Source organism: Strigops habroptila, chromosome 9, assembly GCF_004027225.2.
Source record: "Strigops habroptila isolate Jane chromosome 9, bStrHab1.2.pri, whole genome shotgun sequence".
Lineage (NCBI taxonomy): Eukaryota > Metazoa > Chordata > Aves > Psittaciformes > Psittacidae > Strigops > Strigops habroptila.
In genome coordinates, this window is record NC_044285.2 from 19,957,422 (window position 1) to 19,972,897 (window position 15,476).

Genomic DNA, 15,476 nt, shown 5'->3' on the forward strand with positions numbered 1-15,476 from the left:
ACGTGCAAATGCGGCCCCTGCGCCGGGGGGCGGGGCCAAGGGGCTGGCTATGAATGGGGGAACGCGTCTGGGGGCGTGGCCAAGATCAAAGGGGCGTGGCCAAGGAGCTGGCTATGAACGGGGATCGTGTCTGGGGGTGTGGCCAAGGGACTGGGCATGAGTGAAGGACGTAGCTGGGGGCGTGGCCATGAGCAAGGGGGCGTGGCCAGCCCCGGAAGGCGGAAGCGGGGCCGGGGTCCGGGCGCCGCGGAGCCGGGACCGGTTGGGGCATGGCCGGGTCCGGCTGGGCCCCGCCGCGCCTGGACGGGTTCATCCTCACCGAGCGCCTCGGCACCGGCACTTACGCCACCGTCTACAAGGCCTACAGGAAGGTAGGGCCTGGCCCCGCTGCGCCCTGCGAGCCCCCTGCTCCCGGCCCTACACGTGGGTGCCAGCCCCGTAGCCCCTCTATGGGAGCTGCTGCCCCCAGCCTGGGGCTTGTCCTCCCCGTTCCCATGGGGTTCTGCTCACCCGGGCCCCCTTGGCATGTGGGCCCCCTTGGCATGTGGGCCCCCAGAGGGTGGGGGGACGCAGGGGCGTGCTCCAGGGCTGGCTCCCCGCTGGCAGAGGGACACCCGTGAGGTGGTGGCCATCAAGTGCGTGAGCAAGAGGAGCCTCAACCGCGCCTCGGTGGAGAACCTGCTGACGGAGATTGAGATCCTCAAGACCATCCGCCACCCGCACATCGTGGAGCTCAAGGACTTCCAGGTGGGGCTGGGGGGGTGCCGGGGGGCTCTGAGCCAGCACCGCTCCGACTCGGCTCCATCCTGCCTCCGTGAGGGTGTATCCATGGGGCTGGGTGCTAGCAACTGGGCAAACAGGTCCAGTGGGATACGTGGTGGAACCGGCCGGGATGGTGTGACAGGGTCTTCCCCTTGCCTCGCAGTGGGACAGCGACCACATCTACCTGATCATGGAGTTCTGTGCCGGCGGGGACCTCTCCCGCTTCATCCGGATGCGCAGGATCCTCCCGGAGAAGGTGGCGCGTGTGTTCCTGCAGCAGCTGGGTAAGGGCGCCCTGCCCGGGGGCTTTGGGGGGGTCAGGGCTGTGGTGGTGTCTCCCCACTGCTACACACCGCTCTGCCCGCCCAGCCTGCGCCCTCAAGTTCCTCCACGACCACAACATCTCCCACCTGGACCTGAAGCCGCAGAACATCCTCCTGAGCACCCCGGAGAACCCGCAGCTGAAGCTGGCAGGTCAGGGCAGTCCCATGGGGGTCTGGGGGGGGCAATTCCTTCTCCCTGCTCCCCCTAAAGCTCTCCTGACACTCTTCCCCCCGCAGACTTTGGGTTTGCACAGTACATGTCCCCGTGGGACGAGAAGCACGTCCTGCGCGGCTCCCCGCTCTACATGGCCCCCGAGATGGTGTGCCGGCAGCAGTACGACGCCCGGGTGGACCTGTGGTCGGTGGGGGTCATCCTTTACGGTGGGCTCTTGCTTTCATCACCCCCAGGGCTCAGCGTGGGGCTGGTTTCCCCCTCTCCATCCCCACATCTCTCCCTTTCCCCCCATAGAAGCGCTCTTTGGGAGGCCGCCCTTCGCCTCCCGCTCCTTCGCTGAGCTGGAGGAGAAGATCCGCAGCGATCGGGCTGTGGAGGTAACGTGGGGTGGGATGGAGCTGGGGGGGTCTCGCAGCCCATCCCATGGCCTGTGGTCTCAGCCCCATTCCTTCCCCAGCTGCCCAGCCGGCCCCTGCTCTCCCCGGAATGCCGGGATCTCTTGGGACAGCTCTTGGAAAGGGACCCTTTGAAGCGCATCTCCTTCGAGCGCTTCTTTGCGCACCCCTTTGTGGATATGGAGCACGTCCCCGGCCCCGAGAGCCTCTGCAAGGCGGTGAGCGGGGTGCTGGGGGGGTGCTGGTCCCTGGGGATGGGGGGGACCAAGCCCTGAATCCCCCCTTGCCTCCCCCAGACCGACCTGGTGGTGGAAGCAGTGAAGAAGGATCAGGAAGGAGATGCCTCTGCTGCCCTCTCCCTCTACTGCAAAGCCCTGGAGTACTTTGTGCCTGCTCTGCACTGTGAGTCCACTCCGAGGGGGTCCTGGGTGGTGCTGGGTCATTTTGGGGGGGCACAGCACCCACAGAGCAGGCTGGTTTGCAGCCCAACCACCCCAACGTTCACTTGCTCTCCCTCCCTAGATGAAAGTGATGCTCGCCGGAAAGAAGCCATCCGAGCCAAGGTGAGATAAGAATCCCTTGGGATGCGGGGACAGCATCCCATCCAGAGGATGCCCCCATCCTCTGTCTCCATGGCGGGGGTCCCCTCACACACTGTGGGCAGGTGGGGCAGTACATCTCCCGAGCAGAGGAGCTGAAGGCATTGGTCACCTCCAGCAGCAAGAAACTCCTGCAGAGAGAGAACCCGGCCAGAGAGCTTCTCAAAGGTAGTTTTGGGGGTGTCGGAGTGGGAAGGGGGCACCCGGTGGGGTTTGGGGCTGAAGGGTGCTCCCCCATTTGCAGAGATGGCCAAGGACAAGCCCCGGCTCTGCGCTGCGCTGGAGATGGCTTCTGCTGCCATCGCTAAGGTGAGGGGTGGATTTGGGGGTGCCCTTGAGCGGAAGGGGAAGGAGCAAACCTGTGTGGGGAGGGATGCCGGTGCATCCCCCGGTGTCTTGCAAGGGGTGTCTCGCAGGAGGAGGAAGGCAAAGACGACGGTGACACCCTGGAGCTGTACCAGCGGAGCCTGGGGGAGCTGCTGCTCCTCCTGGCCGGTGAGTTGCGGTGGGTGCTGCAGGGGCACCCATCCTGTGCTGGGTGCTGAGCTGATGGCACGTCCCTCTTCCCTCTGCAGCGGAGCCTGCGGGGAGGCGCCGGGAGCTGCTGCACGCCGAGGTGAGGGACAGCCCTGGCACAGCATCGTGTCCCCCTCGGGGTGGCTGTGAAGACACTTGTGAAGACACTTCCATCTCTTTCTCTGCCAGATCCAGACCCTGATGTCTCGAGCTGAGTACCTGAAAGATCAGATGAAGGTATTGCTGCTCTGGGGGGGCCTGGAGCGTGCTGGAGGGGGGTGCAAGCTGGAAACCTCTCCTCTCCCCTGGCAGATGCGGGAGGCACAATCCATGGGCAAGGAGGCGCTGGCAGAGCCCGTCCGGAGCGGTGAGTCCCTGTCTCCATCCCATTGAAGGCTGCGGTCCCGTGGTGGAGAATATCCCTACATGGGGATGTTCCTGCCCATGGGTGATCCCGACCCCACACACCCTCATCCGTGCCTGGGCGCCCACCCGGGCTGGGTGACAATGGCTTGTGCGGCTGAACGAGTGTCCCCTGTCCCCCGGCACAGCCTGTACCTTGCAGTGATGCCCAGAGCTGGCCACCGGGATGCTGCTCACCCAGGGAGGATGGAGTGAAGACGAGGCTTTCACCCTGCCTGCCCTGGGGTAACCGCCTTGGGGGACTGCCCCTCCTCGGGTGGGTCCTCAGTGCCGTCTGCCCTCCTTCCCCTCCCAACAGGCGGGATCCCCTGCAGCCCTGCCTGGCCGTGCGCTGCCGCAGCCTCCCCTGCCCGCGGCGCGCCGTTATTCCACCCTAATTCCCTCCGCTGGCTGCCGCGGGAGGGTATTTTTATCCTGGCACCGGCAGGATAACCCCCTCAGCCTGCCCATGTGGCTCCTGCCTCTTCAGCTGGAGGCTTCTTCCACCTCCTGCGTTCTCCTGGGGGAGCCCCGCGCACCGCGCAGCCCCGCTGGTGGGGAGGGCAGCAGGCAGGGGCTCGGCACGCTGTGCCTTTCTCGCCCAGCAACTACCTCTCTGCGCCCATCACCGCTCCCTCCGGCCTCCGTGGCCCAGCCATCCCTCCCTGTTTCTGCTCCTAAACCAGCCTGTGCTGGAGGCTGGCAGGTACTGACTGTGTTGTCATCTGTGTGACGAGGGGTCAGTGCTCAGCGGGGACTATCTCCCCTCTCGGTGGGGATGAGCAGGAATCGGTCACCTTCAGGGACACCTCCCTGCGGGCAGAGCCTCGGCCTCCTCCTGCCCTGCTCTTGGGGCTCTCACAACCCCAGCAGCCCCCTTGTACCCCCCAAGCCACCCCCAAACCAAGCCCTCCAGAGTCACTTCTCTGGGTGCTGAGGCTGCCTGTCCTGCAAAGCAGGGAGTCGCCTCGCTATCTGCTGTACTGCAAGGGAATGTAATTTATTGTCCTGAATAAACACTTGTTTTGGGTTTCTCCATCTCCTCCAGTCTCAGGTTTGTGCTTTAACCCCAGAGGGGGCTCCAGCCAAGCCCAGGAGCGTGACCCAGCCTGGGGGTGCCTGGAGCCAGACCCCTCGTCTCTGTCCCCCTGCCCAAGAGTGGAGCTGGGGCATCCCCTTCCCTCCTCTCCTCCCACCTCCCGTCCTCCCTGGGGACACGAGGCAGCCAAAGCAAGCCTTGACCTTGTTTTCACTTCAGATCTTTTGGGTTCTGTGAAACACGGAGCAGAACAACAGGAAAGATTACATAAAATCACATTTTCTCCACTCGGTTTTGTTGCGGGTGAGGGACGGGGAGGTGTGGGGACGGCTCCAGCAAAGGCTGGGGTCACTTTGGGGGGGGTCCCAGGGCTGGTCTGAGCCGAGACCCCAGCAAAGCTCCTCCTGAGGCTGCCCTCACCCCAGATGCTGCCCCATAACACGGTTTCTTCCCCCCGCCAAGCTCTAGCCTTTAGTCCTTAGCCAGCTGCTCCGTGCCCAAGCCTCTGGAGAGCTTCCCGGGCAGATGTGGCAAGGCATTTCTATGTCTTTATTATTGTTATTATTATTATTCTGAGCAGAGATTATACCCTGAGGCTTTAAAGCGCTTCCAAAGCCCCTGCCCTCCCCGGCCCATGGTGAGCGCAGAGCCGCTGGGGATGGCGGCACCGCAGCCGGCGCGGATAATCGCATCTGCCTTTACGCTCTGCCGAAGACACGGATGAATCCGGAGCTTTGGGAAGCAGGAAGAGGCTCCGGGGGTGTCGGAGCTCGGGGGGAATGCCCTGGCTTTGTGTCAGGCTGGATGGATCCTGATTAACCCCGGTATGTGGACCAGCAGCGCAGCGATGCTGCAGCGGGATGGGAAAGCTGAAGGGTTCAGTGGAGATCCCGCGTCCTTCCATGCTGGTTCATTTGGTTCAGTGCTTAATGATTGCTCATTTGGGGAAATCACTCACTCACCAGTGGAAAAGAGGCCTGATCCTGCTCTGTAGGATGAGGGGCTGCTCCACGGCTGGTGCTGGAAAGGAGGAGCTCTGTCCACAGTGATCCTCCAGCACCCAGCAAGGGCTTGCTTGGACAATCATCACCCCAGACCTGGCCCCATAGGTGAGGGAATCCTAGAGGGGTTTATAGAGTAGCAAAGGAAAAACTAAGTTTTTCCTGCTTTAATCCACACTAATTCTTCGCTTTGAGTTTTCCAGCCTGTGTGTTGATGCCCGGAGCAGTCGTATGGCGTGCAGGCAGCCGGGATGCTCGGCTGCAGGGAACGAGCAGGGAATGACAGCAGACAGGATGCACGTCTCGCTGGGCAGGAGACAAGCTGCCTGTGCCTGCTCCCCCCATCCCAAACTGTCCTCCCTGGCACACGGAGCATCCTCGGAGCTCCCGCCAGGAACGCTTTGCTGAGGTCTCACACGTCGGAGCCGGGCGGGGAGGAGCGAGTGCTGCTTTGCTGCTTTGCTTTCACATGCCTGGGGGTCATGGTGCCTCCTAAAATAAACCCGGCGAGCTTCACGCGGCCTTTGCGTGGCAGCACGTGGGCTGGGAGCGGGAAGGGGGAGCGGGAAGGGGGGCGCATACACCAGCCGGGGGCTGCACTGCTCACCTGAACCTAAGGGCTGCATCCCGCATCCCTCCTGCTGCTCCACTTGGGGTGTTTTATTGATCAGGCCATGCCATCAGCCTGGGATTTAAAAGTCAAGCCGTGCTGGAGGGGCTTGGCTTGGTCAGTGCCTGCTCTGCTATCGCTTTCCTGGGGGGGGATTAGATGAGCTTGGGCTCATCCTCCTCATTAGGTATGATCTCTTTTCGGGCTAAAGCTGCTGCAGCCAATATTCCCCCCTTCTTTTCTCTGTGTGAGGCTGGGCTGGGTCTCTGCATGGAACAGATATCCTTGAGGTGCTGGTGGGTCCCTGTGGGGCTGCAGAGCAGCTGGAGGGTCATGACGATGTGAGTCCCCATGGGCAGAGCATCATGCTTGGGCTGCCTCTATCTGTCCTGCCAGCCAAAGTGGTGCCTGATGTCCTCTAAGAGGTGACTGCCCCATCCCTGGCAGTGTTCAAGGCCAGGTTGGATACATGGGCTTGGAGCAACCTGCTCTGGTGGAAGGTGTCCCTGCCCGTGGCAGGGGTTGGAACTGGGTGAGCTTTAAGGTCCTTTCCAACCCAAACCAGGCTGGGATTCTATGAAAACCACTGGCTTTGGAGGGCTTCAGGAGTTGCTCAGGGCTGCCTGGCCCCAGCATGGTAGTACCAGGGGTTTGGGGGCAGAAAGCAATGTCCTGGCTGTACCAGGGAGCTTTGCTCAGCCCTGCATGGCCTGATCCAGCATCCTTGCTGTAGTAATAATAATAACAAATAATAATCCCCCCCCAGCTTCCCCGCAGCCTCCCCTGTGTTCTCCTGGCTGACCCAACTCCCCTGCAAAAGCAAATCACAGTTAATCCCCTCCACTGGGATTTGGAGCAAGACATTCCCAGCCTGTGCCAAGTGTTTTCCAGGAAGGCTGCTGCAGGCAGCCACCTCCCCTGCTGGGATGTAACCAGGCCGGAGCTGCTCCAGCTTGAAATCCCACCTGTATTGGGCAGAGCTGTGTCCTTGCTCGGAGCAGTGCCATGGACACCCTGTGAGGCTGTGGCAGGGAGTGAGCTGAAGGCTTTTGACTCAAATAGCCCTAAATCTGTGGAGTTTTGGGGGGGGGGGTTGGCTTTTAAACCCATCTGCTGACAAAAAGCTGCTTGTAGCATCCCTTTGGTACAAACCATGGCAAAGCACCCACCCGGAGCCCAGCGAGCTGCTCTCTGCTGGGTGATGCTGCTGGAGATCTCCCCCTTGAGCTCCCATCCCTGCTCCCCCTGCTCTGTAAAGGGGATGCCCTTGGTCTCTCTGTACCCCTCGTACCTCGGGCACCCCCAGGCAAGTACTTCTCAAGGAGAGACATGAATGCATAGACATCTCCTGGTATTTATTCCACCAGTTATAACTGTACCGTGGCACAGGGACGGCAGAGGAGGTGGAGAGACACTCGATGAGCACAGCGCACAACTACAGCACGACAGAGGAGGAGGAGGAGAGATTCCCTTATCACTTTGTTCTTCTGGAAGGAACAAGGACACGAGCGAATCCCACCCTGGGGAAGGGCTGGTGTGGGCTCCGACGGGCACCGGGGAGGGGGTTTTATTCCTCTCTGGCATCAATTCAGGCTTCAGCCCTCCAGTCCTCAACACCCCCCTTCCTGCTGGGCTGACTGGGATGGTGTAGCAGGTCCTTCCCGGATGACTCCTTCCAGAGGGGCCCTCAAGGGCACAGTGGTTGGTGTTTCTTGCATGGACAGGATGTTATTTCTCATTTCACACCGTGCCTCGTCCTTGCAGAGCGAACCGGAGCCTCCCCATCATTTCCAGGAGGCAGGAACCCAGTGCCTGGGCTCAGCTCTGTGGGAAAGCCTTTGCCTTCGCATGCTGACGTGCTTCAATGACACCCCAAGGTCACGCAGGGCTTTCCTTCCCCGCTCTCGCTAAGGACACCTGCTGCCACGGGCACAGGGGTTGGCTGGGGCACGGGGGGAACATGCTGCCTCTTGGCTCTAACCTCAGACCGGAGAACAAGACAATAGCCACACATCGGGGACATCTGGGGCAGGGACTTGCGGCTTCCCGCGGCGCAGGAGGAGGACCCGGCTCCCGCGGGGCGAGGGGGACAACATCAGTGGGGTCCCCGCTGCAGGCAGCACCGCTCGGCTGCGCCCCCTCCCTGCTCATCCCACCGGCGGGGAGCGGGGCTGCTGCCACCTCACATCATGGAGCACTTCTCAGCCGACTGCTTCAGGTCCTCGAGCGTGGCCGAAGCTTTGTCCTTCAAGGAATCAAGGTCCAGGTTCTGGATGTTGCTGAGTTGGCCGATAACCGAGTTCTTCTCTTCCTCCTCCTCGTTGTCCTGCTCGATCATCTTGGCCAGCTCCTTGGGCAGCTCCACGTCACCTCCCACCAGCTGGATCTGGTTGTCATCCGTTTCGTTCTGCAATGAGCAGGGCAAAAGTCAGGCAGGGGGTGCCACAGAGGGTTCTGCAGGCACTGAGGGCACGTGAAGGGCTCACACTGCTCCGGAGTGTGGGTTTTGAGCTGTCTCCCTGGTTTAAGGTCCATGGGGGATGATCCCTGGAGGGTGCGAGTCACGCTGATGCTGTGGGTTGGGTGCTGACCCAGAGGGGATGTGGGTGAGCAGAGCCTGGGTGCACACCAAGGGACCTCAGTGTGCCAGCATCGGTGTAAACTGGTGCTGGGGAGGTTTAGCACCCAGTTAAGCTCCACGTACACTCAATGGCTGTGCCCACCAGAAATCAGGGCTGCAGAGCCACAGGGAGACATGGCAAGAGGCAGCCGGGCTGCCAAGCGGGATCAGTGATGAGCAGAAGAAACTTGTCAGAAGATGAGAAGGGACATCTCAACCATGCGAAAGGATAAGAATCGGGGGCCAGAGCTGAACTAATCCCCGTTTCCCCCAGAGATAAAAAGAAATCTCCGTCTCTTTCTGCCTTTTCTTGCTTTTGGCGGGGGAAACGTTCCTTTTCCAGCTGTTTGTTTCCTGGCAGTAAAAGGGGTGTTTGGAGCAGGGGGATGCTGAGCACTAACAAACGATCTGAACAATATCACTTGGCTGAGCTGACTTTTCCCAACTAATATTAGCCTGGCTCCAATTTAGAGTATTCACCACTGAGGCCCCTGCTGAATAAAGGGTGGGTTTGGGGGGAGAAGAGCTTGTAGCAAGTCCAAGAATGGCTGAATTATCCCTTGATTAGGTTGTTTCTGGTGAATCATTCATCACCAGAATGGAAAGTCCGAAATAGGACTTTAGGTAGGAAGTGTTTGCCAAATAATCCGGGGAGAGGAGCGGGCTAATCCAGCTGGGAAGGTGTAATTCCAGCTCCACTCCCAGCTACAGTGCTGAGAGCCCGGGGTAAAGGCAGCTTCCCCTCATCCTGCTGGATTTAGGGAGCAAAAGAGAGGAAGAGGGGATGAAGCATGGTTGAGGGGGTGCTGAGAGTCCCACTATTTGGGTTGTGGTGCTCACGAGTGACTGGAAGGGGCCAGGATTTGCGTGGAAGGGTGCTTGTGAGGGGAACTGGTTTGCATTTGAGCTTTGTAGTTGGAAGCCCACCCATCCAAGGGCTGTGGTGCCTCTTCCCCATGCACCGAGCCCCCCATGGTGTCCCCCCATGCCCAGCACGGCCGTACCTTGGGGAGCCTGTACTTGTCTCGGAAGTGGGACCTGACCGTGGCTCTCTCCGCCTTGCGCTGGGCGAACTGGGCATCTCTCTCCATCCTGTGAACCACACGGGGCAGCTACCGGGGTCTGAACATCCTCCCCAACCCGGGTCCCCCCCATCTCCTCTGCAAAGCCCCATTTCCCCACCATTTCCTCCCCTCCCAGTGCATCCCAACAGGCGAAAACAATCCCATCTCCCGGGCGAGGAAGCGGATTAAGGGATTAGGGGGTTCATTAAACTCCCTCATAGCCCTGCTGTCCCCAGCGCTGTCTCCCCCCAGCCTGCCCTGCATGGGGCTGCAGAGGGGGCACCCCCACACCCCGATACCCGCTGCAGGTCTCACTTACTTCTCCTCCACCAGCTGCCGCTGATATTCCTCATATTCTTCGCGGGTCATTCCCTGCGCCTCGGCCGGAGACTTCTCGCCCTCGCTCTTCTCCTCGCCGCCCAGACCACCCGTGAGGTTCTTCAGCTGCCCCCCCACCATGCTCTTTACCATGAACGCCATGGTCGTGGTCCCGGGGGGAGCAGGGGTGCCGGGGAGCTGGGGTGCTGGGAGAACCGGGGTTAATGGGGAGATGGGGTGCAGGGTACCGAGGGGCAGGGAAAGTGGGGATGCTCAGTTATGGGAAGCCCAGGGAACCGGGCTCAGGGTGAAGCCGGGGAGCCGAGGTGTACTTGGTGCCGGGAGTTACCGGGAAGCTGGGAAGCTGCGGTGAGAGTTCCCGGGGAGCAGGAGTACAGGGTTATTGAGGAGCCAGGCTCAGCAGAGCCGAGTCCCGAAGCGCAGGGGTACGGGGTTGCCTGGGACCAGCGGTGCTGTGGAGATGAGTTCCCGGAGCACCCGAGTACCAGATTACCGGGGAGCCGGGGTGCAGTGGCGCCGAGTTTTAGGGATGGTGGAGTACGGGGTTACCGGGATGCTAGGGTGCAGCAGATCCGAGTTCCCGGGATGCTGGAGTACGGGGTTGCCGGGTTTCCGTGAAGCCGAGTTCCTGAGATGCCGGAGGACGGGATTACCGGGATGCCGGGTTACAGTGGAGCCGAGTTCCTGGGATACCGGAGTACGGGGTTACCCGGGAGCCGGGATGCTGTGGAGGTGAGTTCCCGGAGCGCCAGAGTTACTGGGGAGCCGGGATGCAGCGGCGCCGAGTTCCCGGGATGCGGAGCACCGGGCTCCCGCGCTGCCGGTGCTCAGCGTGTCCCCGCCGCCGCGCTGCCCATGCCGGGGCCGGGGCCGGGCTGGCCGGAGCGGCGCGGCGCGGCGGGCGCTGCAGCACCGTGTCGCGGACAGCTCCGGTGTGTGCGGGGCGGCAGCACCGCCCCGGCCCCGGCCCCGGCCCCGCCGCCCCCCGCCCGGCAGAGGCGGAGCCGCCGCCGCCGCCCCCCCGGCCCGGCCCCGGGGGATGCCCTGAGCCCTGCCTGACCCCCGGCCCCCGCGCCCCGTGTCCTCCCGCGCCCGGCCGCGCTGCCCTGCAGCAAACACACCGAAGCGCCTCTTCCATCTATCCCCATCCTCTAGGTCTGGCTGGGGGAAAAGCCGGATTTAATACCCTGTGAAAGCCATATGTGCCGTACACGAGGAGCAACTGTTGTTTGCTTGTAGAGCTAAGGGCTGCCGTGCACAAACCCCTCTTCCTCTCATTCCTACTAATGGTATTCATTGATATTAAAGCTCCCACTCACTGATGTACAACCCACGGACCCACACATCCATCGGTCACCTAAATCAATAGGCTGAGGCCAGAGAAGGCACTGATTTGTAATTCCCTCGGCCCCTCCAGCTTTCCTGGCTCCCATCCTGCCCCCGCTCCCACTTCCCACTCCTGCAATCTCCCTTGACTGCAGCCGTACCAGGGGCCTTAGGGAGTGAGCAATTAATGGCATCAGAAATGCACCTCCCTTCCAGATGGCCAGCCTGGCTTTCACGGGCATTTCTCCCTTTTTTCTTTCTCTGCTCATGAGAAAGCGAACGTGGATTCAAACCCCAATCCCGGCTTCAGGAAATCATTGCATTTCCCAAATTTAAGACAACCTCTGCAGATTAAAATGATGGAACAGCTGTGAGGCGATCAAGTGAAAGAGGGAGGGGGAATGGAGCCGTCTTCTCCCTTCCCCCCTTGCCCAAGGTGGTACCAGGCAAAAATGTGCCTTAAAGAGAAACTAAATCCAGGATAAATCACGTATTTGTCTTGGCTATTTTTCTTGGCATCCCATTGGCAACAGTGTATTCAAGTTCTGGCTGCCAGTCAGCCAAGGGCTGGGGGAAAGAGGGGCAGAGGGCAGGAAAAGCATCCCTGCTCACATCCCATGCCCTCGGATGCTGGGAAGGTTTGAGACGTGGGTTAGTTCAGAGCAGGCTTTGGATGTGGCTGGTCATGGGAGCTTTGCTCAGGCCGGATTTCTGTCTAAGAACTCACTAACAGCAAGAGACTTGAAGTCAGGACCGATTTTTTCCAGCTGGGTTGGATGGGTCAGCTCCCATGTAGCCTCCCTGTCTGAGAGACGGAGAGAAAACAGCTCGTGATGAGCAGGAAAGCTTGGCCAAGGCAGCTAGGTGAAAACAAGCATGTGAATACTCACACAGGGTAGGGAGCTGCTTTTATTAGGATGGAGCAAAGGGCAAAAGGAAGTCTTGCAGCTGCTGGAAGCTCTCCAATCCCTCTGGCTCTTTGGCCCAGGCTCTTTCCAGAGAGGCCAGAGTCCCATCTGGAGCAGATAGAGGAGGAAGGGCCTTCAGAGGGTTGGTGATGCTTTAAGGTGGTTGATTTCCCCATCTGCTTTTCTTTGGGCAGCTGAACTGTTCCTTATCCCTGCAATATATTCAAGTCAGAGTGAGTCATCCTCCCTGCCAGGACTCTAACCTGCAGTAATGAGATGTAAATCCTTGCATGACCTATTATATTAGCTTATGCTATATCACACATCTCCCTGGATTAGACGGGAGGGAGATGAAACGTCCCTCGGTAGCAGCCAGCCCCAGACAAGCCGGTGGAAGTTAAGAGGATCCTCTCTCAGCATTGACACCTGATTTGAATAGGATGCAAGTAGTTCGGTTTCCTCTGCCACAGAGAGAGGGATCATTTCAGCTCTTCTTGCCAGGTAATAGGAGAACTGGCTCCAAAGCCGCAGCTGGAAGCTCTCCCCTCAACGAAGGCTTCGTATGATGCTCCAGAGATCCCTGCAGGGGACCAGAACTGACCAGGATTCCTCCCATGGCTGCCACACGGATGGGGCAGCTGCCTGCTCCAGGCACAGGGATAAGGGACAGTGACATCCATCCGTGATGGTGGCAGCTGGGATGGAGCTGGGAGCTCAGCATCCCCTGGGCAAGGATCTCCTGCCAGTGGTGGGGTGGCTGTGGGGACAGTGAGGGACACCTGCCCCCTTTCTTGGAGGTCCCCACCAGCAAAAAAGCAATCGAGCAGGCTCTGATTACACATCAATAGTAATTAATCTGAGCTGAAACAGAACAGCCGATGAAGGTGTGTTGTGTAGGTACGTATGGTGCAATCAGCTTCCCTGTGTAAACTGCTTTAAGCTGTAAGAAGGCAACTGTCACCCCGTGACAGATATAAAGAAGTTGTTAAGAAGATGCTGAGGTGCTGAGGTGCTGAGGTCAAATGCAGCAGGATCTTGTGAGGGAGAGCTTGGCTGGAGGGTCCTGGAGCTGTTTGGGACCACACGAGCTTCAGCTGCCAAGAGCTCAAGAGAAAATATCATAGAAGCATAGAATGGTTTGAAGGGACCTTAAAGCTGATCCAGTTCCAACCCCCTGCCACGGGCAGGGACACCTTCCACTAGAGCAGGTTGCTCCAAGCCCCTGTGTCCAACCTGGCCTGAGCTCTTGAGCATAACACCCCTTCAAAGGGCAGTGGGTTCCCTTCTGCCCAGCACCCGTGGGGATAAAAGTGCCACTGTATCACTAACACGGGCAATAGAGCACGGATAGGGTGAGGGTGCTGTAAGTGATCAAATGAAATGACTTCCTTTCATGGCACTCGGATGTAATTAAATGAAGTGAAATGCATCTGGAGTTTGCCTTGGCTGCGGAAGGTGCAATGCAACGCAGCGCTCCGCTCAGTATGGAAATGAAATCAAAGCTGCCTTTTCATGACCTAGGGAAGCCATTTCCATGTGAAACCTTCCAACTCCTATAGAACCAAGCCTTTGAGTGCCAAAAATCTGTCGTCATCAACTAAGGATGAAGAAATCCCAAAGGGGGGAGGGTTATTTCTGTTCTTATTTGATATTCTTTGTTTTATTCAGGGAGAGCAGCATATCACGTAGGCTCTGTGTCACACCTAATGAATCCATATTCCTTTTAAAACACCTTGTGTTTAATTGCACACCTAGCTGTGGGGCGGCAGCAGAGCTGACCTCAGCATGAGTATCACTGTCTCTGCTTGGGAGGAAGGAGTTGCAAGGTCCTTCACAGGGTCATGCCCATCTCTTCTCTAGAAATACAAAATACTTTTACATTTCTAACATTGTTCTGGTAATGACTGATAGAATCAGCTGGATAATGGCCCTGGGCTGGCCTGGCAGAGCATCCCCCCAGTGGGGCCTGGGAAGGGAAGCTGGGATGCTGCGGAGATATCCCCAAATTCCCTCTGAGTCCCCTCATCTCATCACAGGGCTGAGTGCGGGGTTGCCCAGACTCCGTATTTGAGCAAAGGATTTCTTGGGGTGGGATGGGAACGGTCCTGCCAGAGCTGTGTGCAGGGACATGCAGCCTCTGCCCCAAGCGATGCGGGGTTTGGGGTGCTGTGGGTGCATCCCCAGAAGAGAAGGGTAACCAGGCAGGGGAGCAGGTCACAACAGAGGCCAGGCTGGTTGTAACCCCTGCCCAAGGAGGGGTGCTGTTGGGGGGTGAGGAGGAAGAAGAGGGAGGTGGTTGGGGTGCGGGTTGGCAGAGCCTGCACCCAAGCACTGACATAAATACACCCGGACAGACACACAGAGCATGTAAACAGGCACATGGGGACACCATGTGCTGCCTCACTGCCGGTGGTGCAGAGCAAGCCCGGAGCAAAGGCACACGCCAGCCGGAACACACACACGCACAGCTTTCCCACGGGGGATCTTTCCAGCCTTGCCTTCATTTCCTGGAGTGCTCTGAAGGAAAAGGCAGAGCTGGATGAGGTGAACGGCACGGAACGGTGCTGGGAACGGCTTTGTGCAGCACGCTATAAATAGTGCTGGTGATAAAGTCAGGCGAGCAGGGGGAGGACGTGCAGGCAGGGCACAGATGCCAGGGCTCTGGAAGCCCGCGCATCAGGGATGGAGCAGAAGGAGCCTCGTCCGGCCATAATGAGAGCTGGTAGTTTGCTCCCAGCGGCACTGAGGGCATTAAGCAGCGGGCAGCTTGGGAGGGGGCACAGTGCACCCCTTCCTCTTGGGATGGATGTTTTGCAACCCTGGGAAATAGGAAGCAGTGAGGAATTGCAGCTGGAATTGCGCTGGGAACAGATGGGCGCTCCGGTTCCCTTTGAAGTTTGTTGAGGGAGAGGAAGGCTCCCTGCACCCCTGGGGTAAGGGGAGAAGGAAGGCAGGGCCGGGGTGTGGGGAAGGGTCAGAGCTAAAGGTCAGAGCATCTCTGCTGGGAGCAGGGATGGGACAGGCTTGCTCCAAGAGGGAGCGGGAAGAGATGTCGGTGCGAGGGGAAGCAGGTGAAGGAGCCGGGAAGGGGAGGGATAAGGGAAGGAAAAGCAAAGCTCCTTCTGCACCAGAACCAGGAGCTGGGTTTCCAGGAGCTGTTTAAAGCCCGAGACTCTGGCAAAGCCGCGTGGCAAAGGCAGAGGGAGAGGCAAAGCAAGTCCCTTTGTGCCGTGTCACGGGCACCGCGGCGCTCAGCAGGAATCACTCCCTGCCTGCTGCTGATGATTCACACTGTGAACTTGAGGCAGGATGGGAGCTGACACAACTGGGCCCAGTGCCCATCTCCCTGTCGCTAATGGGAAGAGGAGGAGGAGGAGGAGGAAGAGGGGACATGTTG

The 15,476-nt window shown here is 59.5% G+C and overlaps 2 protein-coding genes across 8 annotated transcripts; one reads left to right on the forward strand and one right to left on the reverse strand.

Moving 5' to 3' along the window:
- Positions 1–216: 216 nt before the first annotated feature.
- Positions 217–4,214, forward strand: ULK3 (unc-51 like kinase 3). Of its 3 annotated transcripts, none has more exons than XM_030498267.1 (16): positions 217–371; positions 607–747; positions 926–1,046; positions 1,132–1,236; positions 1,323–1,466; positions 1,555–1,637; positions 1,718–1,873; positions 1,952–2,057; positions 2,178–2,218; positions 2,320–2,422; positions 2,499–2,563; positions 2,671–2,749; positions 2,830–2,870; positions 2,960–3,007; positions 3,083–3,137; positions 3,322–4,214. In XM_030498267.1, the coding sequence occupies exons 1-16, from the start codon at positions 270–272 to the stop codon at positions 3,336–3,338; spliced, it is 1,407 nt and encodes a 468-aa protein (XP_030354127.1). In that variant the 5' UTR covers positions 217–269; the 3' UTR covers positions 3,339–4,214. The 3 variants fall into 3 exon arrangements, with proteins under 3 accessions (XP_030354127.1, XP_030354128.1, XP_030354129.1); XM_030498268.1 differs by having other exon boundaries at positions 1,558–1,637; XM_030498269.1 differs by lacking the exon at positions 1,718–1,873.
- Positions 4,215–7,155: 2,941 nt separating this feature from the next.
- Positions 7,156–11,234, reverse strand: CPLX3 (complexin 3). 5 transcript variants are annotated; one of them, XM_030498273.1, is made up of 5 exons: positions 11,203–11,234; positions 10,174–10,569; positions 9,826–10,030; positions 9,447–9,534; positions 7,156–8,229 (listed from the first exon to the last, which is right to left on the reverse strand). In XM_030498273.1, exons 3-5 carry the CDS (start codon positions 9,984–9,986, stop codon positions 8,005–8,007), a joined length of 474 nt encoding a protein of 157 aa, XP_030354133.1. In that variant the 5' UTR covers positions 9,987–10,030; positions 10,174–10,569; positions 11,203–11,234; the 3' UTR covers positions 7,156–8,004. The 5 variants fall into 5 exon arrangements, with proteins under 5 accessions (XP_030354133.1, XP_030354134.1, XP_030354132.1 ...); XM_030498274.1 differs by lacking the exon at positions 11,203–11,234 and adding an exon at positions 10,967–11,074 and having other exon boundaries at positions 10,395–10,569; XM_030498272.1 differs by lacking the exon at positions 11,203–11,234 and adding an exon at positions 10,967–11,074.
- Positions 11,235–15,476: the final 4,242 nt, after the last annotated feature.